The following is a 13,731-nucleotide window of genomic DNA, read 5'->3' as shown; positions in this document are numbered from 1 at the left end:
AGAAAGAAAGAAAGAAAGAAAGAAAGAAAGAAAGAAAGAAAGAAAGAAAGAAAGAAAGAGAGAGAAAAAAGAAAGAAAGGGAAAGAGAAAAAGAAAGAAAGAAAGAAAGAAAGAAAGAAAGAAAGAAAGAAGAAAAAAGAAAAGAAAAAAAAGAAAGAAATCACAGTGCCTCTGCCTGCTACCTCCTGACTCCCCTCTAGTGCAGTGGGGATTTAGTGGGGAGATGAGTGTGATCACCATAAAGGAAGAGAAAGAGCAAAGGCCAAACCCCCATGGTTGATCTCTTTCTGGGACTCTCCCTTCCACTCCTCTCCTCCCTGTGCTCTCTGGTGTGAACATCTACCAATTATTTTCATTTATGGAACTGGCACCCTTTTATGTCCAACAGCCTTACAGAACTTGAAGGAATAAAAAAAAAAAACCTTTGGCAGGGACTCAGTCAACATTTCTGAATTAAGAAATCCAGAGTCAGAGTAATTTCTTTCTTTATTTTTTTTTTTTTTTGAAAGATTTCGTTTATTTATTCATGAGAGACACAGAAAGGCAGAGACACAGGCAGAGGGAGAAGCAGGCCCCCAGGGGGAGCCTGACGGGGGACTGGATCCCAGGACCCCGGGATCACGACCTGAGCCGAAGGCAGATGCTCAACCACTGAGCCACCCAGGTGCTCCTGTGTCAGAGTCCTTTCATTTCAGGTTACATGTAGTCATGCCTATACAGAATACTTCCTGCATGCTCCAGTTTAGCTGTCCATTGCCTTCTGCCATCAGTGAAGTGAAGGAGCAGGGAGGTTATTCAGAAGACAGACCTTCTACTGGGCTGAGCTCCTACCACTGTAACTGCCTTCACCATATGATGTGGTAGCAGCAGTGTTCATTCAGCCTTCACTGTGTGTCCTGTTCTGGGCTCTGGGGAGAGCAAAGGAAAATCCCTGCCCATGGAATTGACATTGTCCTGGAGAATATCAGAGCAAAGTGGAGGAAAACACGTTATTCATCATTAACATTTTTCATAGTGATGGATTTTTCAGCCCTTCTACTAAGGCTTAAAAATTTTTTAAGCTGATCCAAGGAAAATAATCTGGGTTCCTGACTTGGTCCTTAGCCTCTTTACTCTTCTCGAATTGGTCATTGTGTTCCAATTTCAGAGAAGTCTTTATCATGATCTTAATAAGGACAGAGTTCCAAACCTTTATAAGAGAAAGGTGGAAATTGAAAACTATTTTTCGGGGATCCCTGGGTGGCTCAGCGGTTTCGCGCCTGCCTTTGGCCCAGGGCGTGATCCTGGAGTCCTGGGATAGAGTCCCACATCGGGCTCCCGGCATGGAGCCTGCTTCTCCCTCTCCTCTGCCTGTGTCTCTGCCTCTCTCTCTCTATCATTAATAAATAAATAAATAAATAAAAATAAATTAAAAAAAAAAGAAAACCATTTTTCTATTTGGCATCAAGCGGTAAAATCATGGAGATGAGCCAAAATTCATGTGAGAGGAACAAATTTAATGTATATAATATTCATGCTCATTGTTCGAGATTGTAGCCACCATTTAAAAAACTGAATTGGTTTTCTGTTCTCTTTTGCACTTACAGAGAATTTCTTGGGCAGGGGTGGATGAAGCTGGATAAAAATGAAAGAACACCTTACATTATGAAAACCAGCCAACACTTCAATGATGTGAGTAACCTAAAATTAAAACGTAAGGCATGTTATAGAAGATGAGTATCAGGGTCTTAAGACTTCTTCTCTAAAATTAAGCAAATCTACTACCCACTCTTTAAACAAAACTGACAAAATGTTTCTTTAAAAAAAAAAAATCCTGTATTTTCTCTAATTGCTCACAATGATGTAATAACTTCCAGTTAACTTCCAGACCTAAGAGATTCACTTTTGATAGTACCCAAGTCTGGTAAATGCCCAGTGACGCATAGATTGCTGCTCTATTGTTATAATCATCATTACTTTGTGGTTATACATTGACTAGTTCTAATAGCACATGTGTCCCTGGTCTCTAGTGGTGCTGGTGACAGTAAGGCTGGATTAGTAGAAATCATCCCCATTATTACCGAGCACTCAGGACACATGCATTCCATGGTTGGCAGGGACCCCTTGGAGCATAATTACAGTGTTACTGCAGCTGTGCACAATGGTGACCAGCTGTTGGTCCATCTCCCTGCCTTGCTTTTCTCCAGCAGTAAGACAGAGTTACTTTTATACCCACCAACTCCTAATTGGCTTTGTCCTAATGATTTTCATCCTTTGGCAGAACCACATAGGTGGGAGTGTCTTCAGGCCTATCTAGGGAAAGGGAAGGCTCCCTTACCAGTTCTACTAAAATACAGTAAGAGGAATAATGATGATGTTAAAAAAGACCATCAGGATTCCCCGTGGGCAAATTAGTCATCCAGCATCAAAATACAAAACAATAGTGTAGATTCCCTGCTTTGTGCAGGGTACTTGCAGAGTCTGTATTTACTGAATGAATGTTCTCGCATTCCTAAAGGACAGGACGCATGACCCCTCTAGGCTACTGTCTGAGAAGCAGAGCCCCTGCTGCAGAAAATAATTTTCTATGGTCTGTGCCATCCATACACTTGCGATACAATGGATAATCAAATCATAAGTTTCATCCCAGATTCCAGACCCTCACGTCTCCACTTGGATGGCTACTTGCACCGTGCCTTCAACAGATTGCAAATGGAACTCAGCATTAGTACCTCCTGGACCTGCCAAGCCTACTTCTTCATCTTACGCTATGTTCTTAGTCTTTCGTGGTGGCCCAGACCACGAACTCACCCAAGCACAGAATCTAAAGGTCATCTTTGACCCCTTCTCTGTCACCTACCCCACCTCACTCCTCAATATATTAGTGAGCTCTAAATCTACATATGCCCCAGACCCTTCTGTTCCTCTTCTTTCCTACTGCCATAACCTCGACTTGACCTTTCACCCTTTCTCCAGGAGCTCCTACATCACTATCTCCACGGTCATCTCATTGCCCCCAAACCCATTCTTCACACAGTGTCACGGAAATAACTTTTCTGAAAGACTGATTATAACACTTTCATGACAAAATCCTGTCAGTGACTTCCCCTCACCTTCAGGATGCAGTTCTAGCTACTCAACATGGCCAACATGGCCCTGCCTACTGGGCATCTGTGTCTCTCTCGAGGCTTCCCTGTGCTCCTTAGACAACTGCCAGGTCCTTTGTTACACCTCACCTTCTACCTCTGTCCCTCTCCAAATGTTCTTCTCCTTTAATGGAAAGCAGTGGCTAATTCGTGCCCATCCTTTAGGACTCAGTGCAGGGATGACCTCTTTCTGGAAGCCTCCTCTCTACTAGCCAGATGCCCCCTGCTATCTCCAGGTCCTCAAATCTTCCATGCAGACTTAGCTTTGTATTTCACTACATGATACTTGTCTGTGTCTGCCTCCCTTCACCTTTCCACCTAACTAGGCTCAGTACCTTGAAGTCAAGGATGCTGATTTATTTGTTTTTCCTGTTCTCAGAACCTAAAGAATGCCTACTCCATTCTAGGTGCTCAACACAAAATAATTTTTTAATGAATATGTACAGTGATAATTCTGAGACATCTGAAATACCTATGGAATGGTCAGAGAATCGGTATATTTGCCAAATAAAGTGTATGGATATAAGATTACAGACCCTGCGTTCCCTTTGTTAGTAATCAGCCCTCAACTGTTCTTTTCCTTTCTTTATTCTAAGTGTTGAGCTGCTCCAGCTGCTTCTTTTTCTCTTGGTTTCAACTGATAGAATTATGGTACTTAGCCTTGAAACTATAGGTCCTATTAACTCTGGTGGGAAAAAGATCCAGTGAGATAAGATGGAGTAAGTGTTATCTCTTCCTCTGTCCCTAAATGTGTCTGGCTTGAGAGCGGATCCGGTTAGAGTTTGATTTGACTGGGGGTAAATATGTTTTCTTATAAGAAGTAAGTGGGGCTTCCTGGTCCCCACGTGTCAGGGGCGGAGAAACATGTGGAGAGGCTCCAAGGAGTGAAACCCATAACCCATGAAGGTTGCCATTCCTCAGGGGTTAGCTCATTCTTTTCCATTTCCTCAGTGATTACTGGAAATAACTCCTGCATCAAAATTACTGATTAAAAAAATGACCTGGTCCCCCAACACGTTGATGCCAAACAATCCCTCTGTCTGCTTCGAGGATGAACAGATTCCCATTAGTTTCTTATTATTATTATTATTATTACCACACACACTTTAGTCTTTTAAGAAGGTTGGTATCTAAATAGGAACTTTGATCTCCATCCCTCTCGGCACCTATTTTCCTGACAGTTCTATGGTTAATTAGGCACTTTGCCTGAATGCGTTCCTTTGGCTCTTAGCTGGCGTCTCTTGGCTTTTCCATTGTCTCAGATGAGTAACCTGGTGGCCTCCCAGATAATGAACTATGCGGACGTCAGCTCGCGGGCCAACGCGATAGAGAAGTGGGTGGCCGTGGCGGACATCTGCCGATGCCTGCACAACTACAACGGCGTGCTGGAGATCACCTCAGCCTTAAACAGAAGTGCCATCTACCGGCTGAAGAGAACCTGGGCCAAGGTGTCCAAGCAGGTGAGCGCCTGCATGCCACCCAGCCTGCTGCGGAGAGGAGAGGCCCAGAGGAACAGTACTAATTAGGAAATAATTAACTCAATTGAGCAGCTCAGTTGCCAAAGAAAGGGGCCAGTGTGGGTAATTACTGCGTTCTTATCACTTCGTTGATGCCACTCATGTGCCCTTCTAATTGGTTAATTTGAAAAACAAATGCAACCCAAAACATGCATTAAAACATACACAGGGCACTGGGTGCCTAGGTGGCTCAGTTGGTTAAAGGTCTGCCTTTGGCTCAGGGCATGATCCCAGGGTCCCGGGATTGAGCCCACATCGGGCTCCCTGCTCAGTGGGGAGCCTGCTTCTCCCTCTGCCCCTTACCCTGCTCACCCGTACCCAGGTGCACACACTCTCTCTCTCAAATAAAATCTTAAAAAATAAAAGCAAAACATATAGGGGGACAGCCTCAAATGGTGTGGTTGATAGTCAGGAGTTGTTTCCTGATTGAGGGAAGACACCTTGATTCCAATGAACAGAGCGATGTCCTGCGGGTCCACTCTTTCTCCCCAAAGTAAGCAAAGAAATGCCATAGGGCCTCAGTGTTCACTTTTTTTAGTTGTTTTCTTTGGTGATTTATGTAGTAAAGTTTTGTCGTAATGACTTAGGTGTGCAGAAAACGTTCTTAATTTTCTTTTAATTAGACTCAGCTTGTTCATGCCTGTCGTTTTCATTCAGTATTTTTAAGATTCAAATGAAATCACGATCTCCCCTTTGCCCTTTCTCCCGGCCTTCTTCCCAGGTGTTGGGGGGTGTTGAGGGGAGGGCTCCTCTGGGCTTCTGGGAGCTCACATGCACCCACTGGTCTCCTGTTGTAGTCTTCTGCTGGTTGGTCACCGGGTGCAGGCTGCTGTGAATTGCATGTGCCCGTTGTATGTGTGTTCCTGCCTGGCCTGTCCAGAACAGGGTGGCTTAGCTGATCTCCCCTCCCGTTGGGCCCTCCCTGGCTCTCCCTGGCTCCTCCGAGCTGGATGTGTCCTGCCTCTCCTACAGGCTGCCCTGCCCTTGGTAATGCCTGGTGGGCAGGCTAACTCTTCATCAGTAGATAACTAACTACCTTAGCCCTCTCAAAGGGCACTGGGAGAATTTTCTAGATTCCTTCACATCCTGCTGGTACCAGAGGCAAATTCTTTTGTCTGTGAACAAAGTCTTGGACCTTGCAAATAAAAGCCACAGCTTTTATAAGTACTGTTTTAAAAACAAACAACACTTCTTATGCTGAGATCATTGTAGCTTCACATACGGTTTGGAAGAAATAATAGAAATCCCCTGCATCTGGCACCTCGTGCCCCCCAGTGCAACCTCTCATGTAACTGTGAACATCCCAATCACAAAGTTAACATTGCTAACATCCACTAACCTTATTCAGACGATCTGTTTTACATATACTCATTTGTGCCTGTATTGACTTTTATGTACTTGTATTACCCTAGCAGTCAAGATACAACACGGTGTTCTTACCAGGATCCCTCCTGCCACCACCCTTTTAGTCATAGCCACTTCCTGCCTGCCCCCTCCTTAACTCCTGGCAACCAAAAATCTATTTTCCATCTCTATAAAATTTCATCATTTCAAGAACATTATATAAATGGAATCATATGGTATGTGACATTTTGAGATTGCTTTTAAAAAATTCCCTTGAGATCCATTCATGTATCAATACTTAGTTTCTTGTTATTGCTAAGTAGTACTCATGGTATAAATGTAGGACATTTTAACCATTCACCCCTTGAAGAACATCTGGGTTGTTTTCCGTTGGAGCTGTTACAAATAAAGCTGCTATGCACATTCACATCTAGGTTTTGTGTGACTGTAAGTTTTTGTTTCTCTGGGATAAATGCCCAAGAGTGCAAATGCTGGATCATATGGTAATTGTGCATTTAGTTTTATAAGAAACTGTCAAATTCTTTTCCAGGGTGACTGTACCATTTTATACTAGTATCAACAAAGTATGAGTGAACCAGTTTCTCCAAATTCTTGTCCGCATTTGGTGTTATCACTGTTTTCTATTTTAGCCATTTTGATATCTCATTATTGTTTTAATTTGCATTTTCCTAATGGCTAACTATGATGTTAAACATCTTTTCATATGGTGGTTTACCATCTGTTTATCCTCTTCAATGAAATGTCTGCAGCTCATTTTTTAATTGGATTTTTTTTTTACCTTTGAGATCTGGGAGTTCTTTCTATATCCATCCCACTTTATTCTGTTGCAAAATTATTTTAGCTGCTCTAGGTGGAGAGGCCCCAAGGAAGGCCTTTCCATATAAATTTTAGTAAAAAAATTATGTCTAAAAAACTTTACTGACATTTTTATTGGAATTTCATTAAACCAGTCAATTTGAGAACTGACATCTTTACTCTGTTGAGTCTTCCAGTCCACAAACACAATCTGTCTCCCCGTTTCTTTAGGCTTTCTTTGCTTTCTTAAATCAGCATTTTGAAATTTTCAGCATGTAAGTCTTGTATAAATGTTTTAGATTTTTGTCTTAAATATTTCATTTTCTTTAGAGAAATTTTAAATGTTATTGTGGTTTTAATTTTGGTTTCCACACATTCGTTGTTAATATATACAAATGTCATTGATTTTGTGTGTGTGTGTTGGTCTTCTGTCTGCAACCTTGCTGAAAACCTTGCTGAACTCACTAATTAGTTCTAGGAGCTTTTTTGTAGATTCCTTGGGGTTTTCTACATACACAATTGTCACTTGTAAATTAGGAGTTATCTTATTTCTTTCCAATTCATATGCTTTTATTTCCTTTTCTTGTCTTATTGCTCTAGCTAAACTTCTAATACTATGTTGAATAAGGGTGGTGAGAAAGGACATTCTTCCCTTGTTTTCAATCTCATGAGGAAAGCATTTAGTCTTTCACCATTAGGGATAGTGCTAGCTATAGGTATTTTGTAAATGCTTTTATAAAATTGAGGAAACTACTCTCTTCCTAGTTTTTTGAGAGATTTTATGATGAATGGGTGTTAGAATACTATTTTTAGTTTTAATTTTTTTTAAGATCTTATTTACTTATTTGAGAGAGAATGAGAGAGTGTGGGCAGGGGAGAGGGGCAGAGGGGAATAGCAGAGGGAAAAGAGCAGCAGACTCCCCACAGGGCAGGCAGCCCAACTAGAGGCTAAATCCTAGGATCCTGGAATCCTGACTTGAGCTGAAGGCAGACGCCCAACCAACTGAGCCACACATTTACCACTAGGATACTGTTTTTAAAACGGGCTTCAAGCAGCTATTTCAGAATCTAAAAGCTGGACACTGATGCCCCTGTTGTGGCTAGATTTTGCCTCCTCCTAAAGCGATGGTAGCCTTAGCTGTTGGGCACAGGATACAAAGAGCATATTCTCCTGTCATAGATATTGTCACACTTCATCAAGATCAGCAAGTCACACTTCTGCCTTCTCTTTAATTCTCCTCCCCCTATTTTTTTTCATCTGAGTTGATACCAAGAGATTCTTAAATCATCTTTAAGAAAATATTAGGCTGGGGCGCCTGGGTGGCTCAGCGGTTTGGTGCCTGCCTTTGGCCCACAGCATGATCCTGGGGTCCAAGGATCAAGTCCCACATCAAGCTCCCTGCATGGAGCCTGCTTCTCCCTCTGCCTATGTCTCTGCCTCTCTCTCTGTGTGTCTCTCATGAATAAATCAATAAAATCTTAAAAAAAAAAAAAGAAAATATTAGGGCTCTGATCCAGCAATTGCACTACTAGGTATTTACCCAAAGGATACAAAAATACCCATTCAAAGGGATACGTGCACCCCGATGTTTACAGCATCATTATTATGATAGCCAAATTATGGAAAGAGTCCAATGTGCATTGACTAATGAATGAATAAAGAAGATGCGGTATATATATATACTGCACACACACACACTATACACACACACACACACTAAATTGGAATATTAGCAATAAAAAGGAATGAAATCTTGCCATTTGCTATGACGTGGATAGAGGTAGAGAGTATGCCAAGGAAAATAAGTCAGTCAGAGAAAGACAGATACCATATGATTTCACTCATATGTGGAATTTAAGAAACAAAACAGATGAACATGGGGGGGAAAGAGAGGAAACTAGAGAACAGACTTAACTATAGAGCACAAACTGAGGGTTACTGGAGTAGAGGCAGGAGTCAGGGATGGGTTAAACAGGTGATGGGCATTCAGGAGGGCACCTGTTGTGATGAGCACCAGGGAGTGTATGTAAGTGACAAATCACTGAATTCTACACCTGATACTGAATGTCAATTAACTGGAGTTTAAAGAAACATTTGAGGAAAGAAAGGAAAATATTAGGACTTTCCTGTGGTTGACTTAAGTGAGATTCATGTCTTTAACACGATGCGGCTTTAGGAATAACTGATGATGGAATAGGGTGATAAGACTAATATCCAAATTATTTTTTTTTCAAAATTGAATATACTCCAATAGAGGCATTAAATAGAATATACCATTTCAACCACATGTATGTGTCACTTGATGTGGCTTTAGGATGAGTGAGGGACTATCCTCCAGGGCCTAGGACCTCAGTGTAGTCACCATAGGTAGTGCCTGGTTGTAGATAAGTTCCACTTCAGACACTCTCATCATACCGTCTGCTCTCTAGCTGTCTCTTCTTCCGATCTGAGTCCTGTCTGGGAAACATCCAGAAGGCCTGGTGGAATGTGCAGTCTGGAGTCCACCAAATTTGGTCTGTGACTATAGGACAGACTATATTTCTGCAGCTTCTTTCTCCCCAAGGATAGCTCTGGGCCTGGCAAGAGGCCTATCCAGCCCCATCCCATTTCCCCATACCTACATCCCTGCCAGGCCTTGCTGGCTGTCTTCTTTCAGAGTCCTCAGGAACCAGGATGGAGAAGGAAGCCCTTTGAGTCATTCTGAAAGCTCTTGTGAAGCATGCACATCCTCTCCAGATTGAGGCAAATTAGTCTGAGGTGTTGCAGCTTGGGCATTCCAGGTGCCTTTCCCTGCCAACCTGCCCGGGCATCGGTATTACCAGGAATGCGTCATCACCCCCAAGGGCCACCCTACCATTCTCTCATGTCCATGGAAGAAACTCCAGATCAATATCAACAACAGTTTTATTTCTTGGTAAATGTCACTTAAACTTTTCTAACAAGTTGATGAAGATGATCACAAAACAAAGGGTTTGTAGCAGAAGATAGCCAAGCAACCAAATCTGTGTTTTGATGATTTGGAAATTAACACCCAAAAGATTCACCATGAAAACCACCTGACATGAAACCTCTCCTTTAAGATTCCGTAATTCAACATGTGCTTTATCAAGTCTTTAAATCTCTAAATTTCTCATGCATTGCAATTTTTCATTTTCCTCTTTTTGACTAAATGAGCAGTGTAGTCAATTTCTCTTCTTCACATGCTTCTTTTTTTTAATCAATTAAATTAGATGATAATGCCCCATGTCTGTATTTTGAAAATATCATATCACAACAGTCTGACAAAGGTATCAGCACCTGCAACTGTAGAAGGGAATTGAGGATCTCTTGGTAACTTACCCATCTTGTCAAATCACAGGAGTATTTTTATGACATGCTAAGTCGTTTGTTTCTTTCTAGACAAAAGCTCTAATGGACAAGCTTCAGAAGACCGTTTCATCTGAAGGAAGATTTAAAAATCTCAGAGAAACCCTTAAAAAGTATGTTTATCTCAATTACTAAGTTATTCACAACTCAGAAATATATTTTAAAAATGTATACAGTATACAAATAGTGGCCTACCTCCTACTTGAAAAAAAAAATGGGAAATGACTTCCATCATCTAGGTATTTCCTGATTTTTCTTTATATTTGAAATACTATGCATACAGTAATTGTCTTGTAAACAGACACGTGGCATGCAGACTATCCCAAATAAGAAGAAAATAACATCAGCTTTTACCTCCAAAATAAAAGCATCTTTTACTATAAAAAGTTTCTTGATTTGGTATTTATTAACCTAAACACAATGAGGAGACTGTGGTTTGCATAGTTTGCCCAGCATCACTTAGCAAGTGTTCTTGCTGGGACTCAGACCCAGTTCTCTCTGGTTCAAAAGTCTGTGTCCTCACTCTTGACTCTGAGAAGACCAAGGTAACCCCCTAAAAAAAAAAAAAAGAGAAGGCATCGCTTTAGAGTACAATGGGGATATCCATTAACATCGAATATCATCTTGTAAATATTGAAATGTTACCTTGTAAAACATTGAAATACTAACCAAAACAGAAAACAAGTTTTACAAGCTCTAACCACATTGATTTTTCTTCCCAGTTCTTTAAGCTTCCTGCATGCTCTTACTCCTGGGAGAAGTATGGCCAGGTTACAAGTACTGCAGACAAGTACTGCTAAGCACATGTTTTGTATTTGTCTGCAAGACATCCTGTTGTTTGAACATGCCACTGTCTCAAGCACATTGTAAGATATGGGCTGTAATTTTCTATTAGATTCTGTTGTGAGATGTATTGGAAACTCAATATCATGAGTATGCTTGGGAAGACGGAATTACAAGGCTTTATTCTTCAGGATTGAAGCAGCATAGTTGCTTCCTGTAAAACAGGGGAGGGGAATCGCTGCTTGTGTGAATGAGCTTGAGAACAACGTCTCTTGGTTTTGCAGCTGTAACCCCCCAGCTGTTCCTTATCTGGGGATGTACCTGACAGACCTGGCCTTTATTGAAGAAGGAACACCAAACTTTACTGAGGAAGGCCTCGTTAATTTCTCCAAAATGAGAATGGTAGGTGATAATTTCATCGTCCACCTGATGCAGCGATTCCAGTGGCTTATAGGGAAGAGGCTTAGTCAGGGAGGTCACTGCTTTTGCATTTTGAGGCAGCGGGGATAAGGGACACTGGGTTTAATTAATCTGCTGTGGCTGATTGAAGTGATTTTCAGCAGGGTTGTTTCAGCTTGCAGCCTGGGCAAAGGGGCGGGGAATAAAGCTCCAGGGACGACTGTCTAAGACGAGACACACAGATGTGGAAGGCTTCTTGCTGGACAACCAGGTTCTGAGCGCCAAGATAGAAACAAGGAGCCCAAGGACAGTAATGCCCCAAGCTTGCCACCTCTGAACTTGAGGGCACACCCAGTGCCAGCTGTTCCTCTGATTGTGAATTCAGTGTCTTGCTGCATTTCACGTGGCTCATTGAAGGGCAAGAAAGCCCTGGCTGGGCATAGAAAATGATAGGGCAGGGCTCTGACCCTTCCCGGGGCGGGGGGTGGGGAGGAGTCAGCCCTTGCCTACTTGTGAGCAGGGCCAGGAAGAATGTGTGGTGATACAAGGAAATATTTTTTTTCTTTGCTTTTGTTGTTATTGTTTCTCTACTAGATATCACACATCATCAGAGAGATACGCCAATTCCAGCAGACTTGCTATCGAATAGACCATCAGCCAAAGGTAATATCATGTGGTTGTTAAGGGGACTAATAAAGAAACAGTGGGAATTTATGAATTAGAAACAGTGGTTAAGTTGATTGATAATATCTAAAGCTGACTCACAGAAAAGACCAATTGAATAGACAAATCTTTGGCAACTCTGATTAAGCAAGCAAGCAGGCAGGCAAAAAGAACATCAATTTATCAAGTTCTATCTGTTGTATATTCTATATTCTATATTCTCATGAACCTGTCTACACCATCACCACCCTGGTCCAAGCCACCAATTATCTGTTACCTGTCTACTTGCATTCACTCTAGAATGCAAAGTCCATTCTACAGATTGCAGTCAGATAGAACTCTCTGAAACACAGAGGAAAATGTCCCTTTCATAAAATATTTCATAGATTTTTCATTGCTCTTAGGATGAAGAAAGAAAAAGTCTTGATGTGTCTCATAAGTCTTAGATTATATGGCCCCTGTCATCTTTCAGGATGTATCTCACATCATGTACCCCCCTTCTTCCTCTGTTCCAGCCACAACTGGACTTTCTTTCTTTCCTTTTTCTTTTTTAAATAGGTATTATTTTTTAGAATCATTTTGGCTTTACAGAAAAATTGAGAGGGTAGTACAGAAGATTCACATATAACTCACAGCCATGTTTTCCTTATTATTTCATGGAACTTGACAAACTTATTGTGAAACCCATAAGTCAGCTTAGATAGGCCAAAAAAAAAAAAAAAAAAAGACGACAAGGATTTTTTGGGAAAAAATAAGAGCTTTTCCTACCAGATACACAGGCATTTCCTAAAGCTGTGTGAATAAAACAGGACTACATTGGCATAAGAATGCAAATTCAGTGGAGTGGGATGTAGTCCAGATGCGGATTTTGTCTATATGAAAATCTAATATGGAATAAGGGAGGCATTTAAAGAAAGTGCCAGAAAGAAATTGACCAGTCAAGTAAAAGAATAGGAATTTTAGCTCTACAGCTGATAAGTCACACATGCAAAAAAAGTCCAGATGAGTTCATTACCTAAATATAAAAACAGATATTAAATTATTTGCATAAAATATAGTACAAAATATTCACAACCTTTAGATTTGAAGGATCTTCCTAAATACAGAACATATGAACTGTAAGACACAAGCTTGAATAAGTTTGCTGCATCAAAATTAACCTTTGGTATGACAAAATGCAATTATTTAAAAAGCAAAAATAGGGATCCCTGGATGGCGCAGCAGTTTGGCGCCTGCCTTTGGCCCAGGGCACGATCCTGGAGACCTGGGATCGAATCCCACATCGGGCTTCCAGTGCATGGAGCCTGCTTCTCCCTCTGCCTGTGTCTCTGCGCCTCTCTCTCTCTCTGTGACTATCATAAATAAGTAAAAAAATAAAAAATAAAAAAAAATAAAAAAAATAAAAAAAATTAAAAGCAAAAATAAAACCAGTCAACTAGGAGATGATTGTTTTGAAAAAAATTTTTTTTTTTTTGTGAGAGAGAATGAGAGCAAGAGTGGGGTGCTGGGTGGGGCAGAGGGAGAGGAAGAGAGAGAGAAAATCTTAAGCAGGCTCCATACTCAACACAGAGTCTGACCAGGGGCTCGATCTCAGAACCCTGAGCTCTTCACCAAAATCAACAGCTGAGTGACCCAGGCACACCTAGGAGATGATAATTGTAAAACGTAGAAACAAAGAGACAGAATAAAAGTCTTTCTATAAGTCTGTAAGGAAAAT

The 13,731-nt window shown here is 41.3% G+C and overlaps 1 protein-coding gene across 3 annotated transcripts in view; it reads left to right on the top strand.

Moving 5' to 3' along the window:
• RASGRF2 (Ras protein specific guanine nucleotide releasing factor 2) overlaps positions 1 to 13,731 on the top strand; it is a 237,898-nt gene that overhangs the window by 218,016 nt on the left and 6,151 nt on the right. For all 3 annotated transcript variants that reach the window (XM_049108314.1, XM_025437016.3, XM_025437017.3), the window contains 5 exons: positions 1,587 to 1,671; positions 4,388 to 4,585; positions 10,203 to 10,282; positions 11,237 to 11,354; positions 11,946 to 12,014. In XM_049108314.1, coding sequence (XP_048964271.1) covers positions 1,587 to 1,671; positions 4,388 to 4,585; positions 10,203 to 10,282; positions 11,237 to 11,354; positions 11,946 to 12,014 — 550 coding nt within the window. The remainder of the gene's footprint in view (positions 1 to 1,586; positions 1,672 to 4,387; positions 4,586 to 10,202; positions 10,283 to 11,236; positions 11,355 to 11,945; positions 12,015 to 13,731) is intronic.

This window comes from Canis lupus, chromosome 3, assembly GCF_003254725.2.
Source record: "Canis lupus dingo isolate Sandy chromosome 3, ASM325472v2, whole genome shotgun sequence".
Classification (NCBI taxonomy): Eukaryota; Metazoa; Chordata; class Mammalia; order Carnivora; family Canidae; genus Canis; species Canis lupus.
Note: the sequence above shows the minus strand (reverse complement) of the source record. Positions and strands in the feature narration are given on the sequence as shown.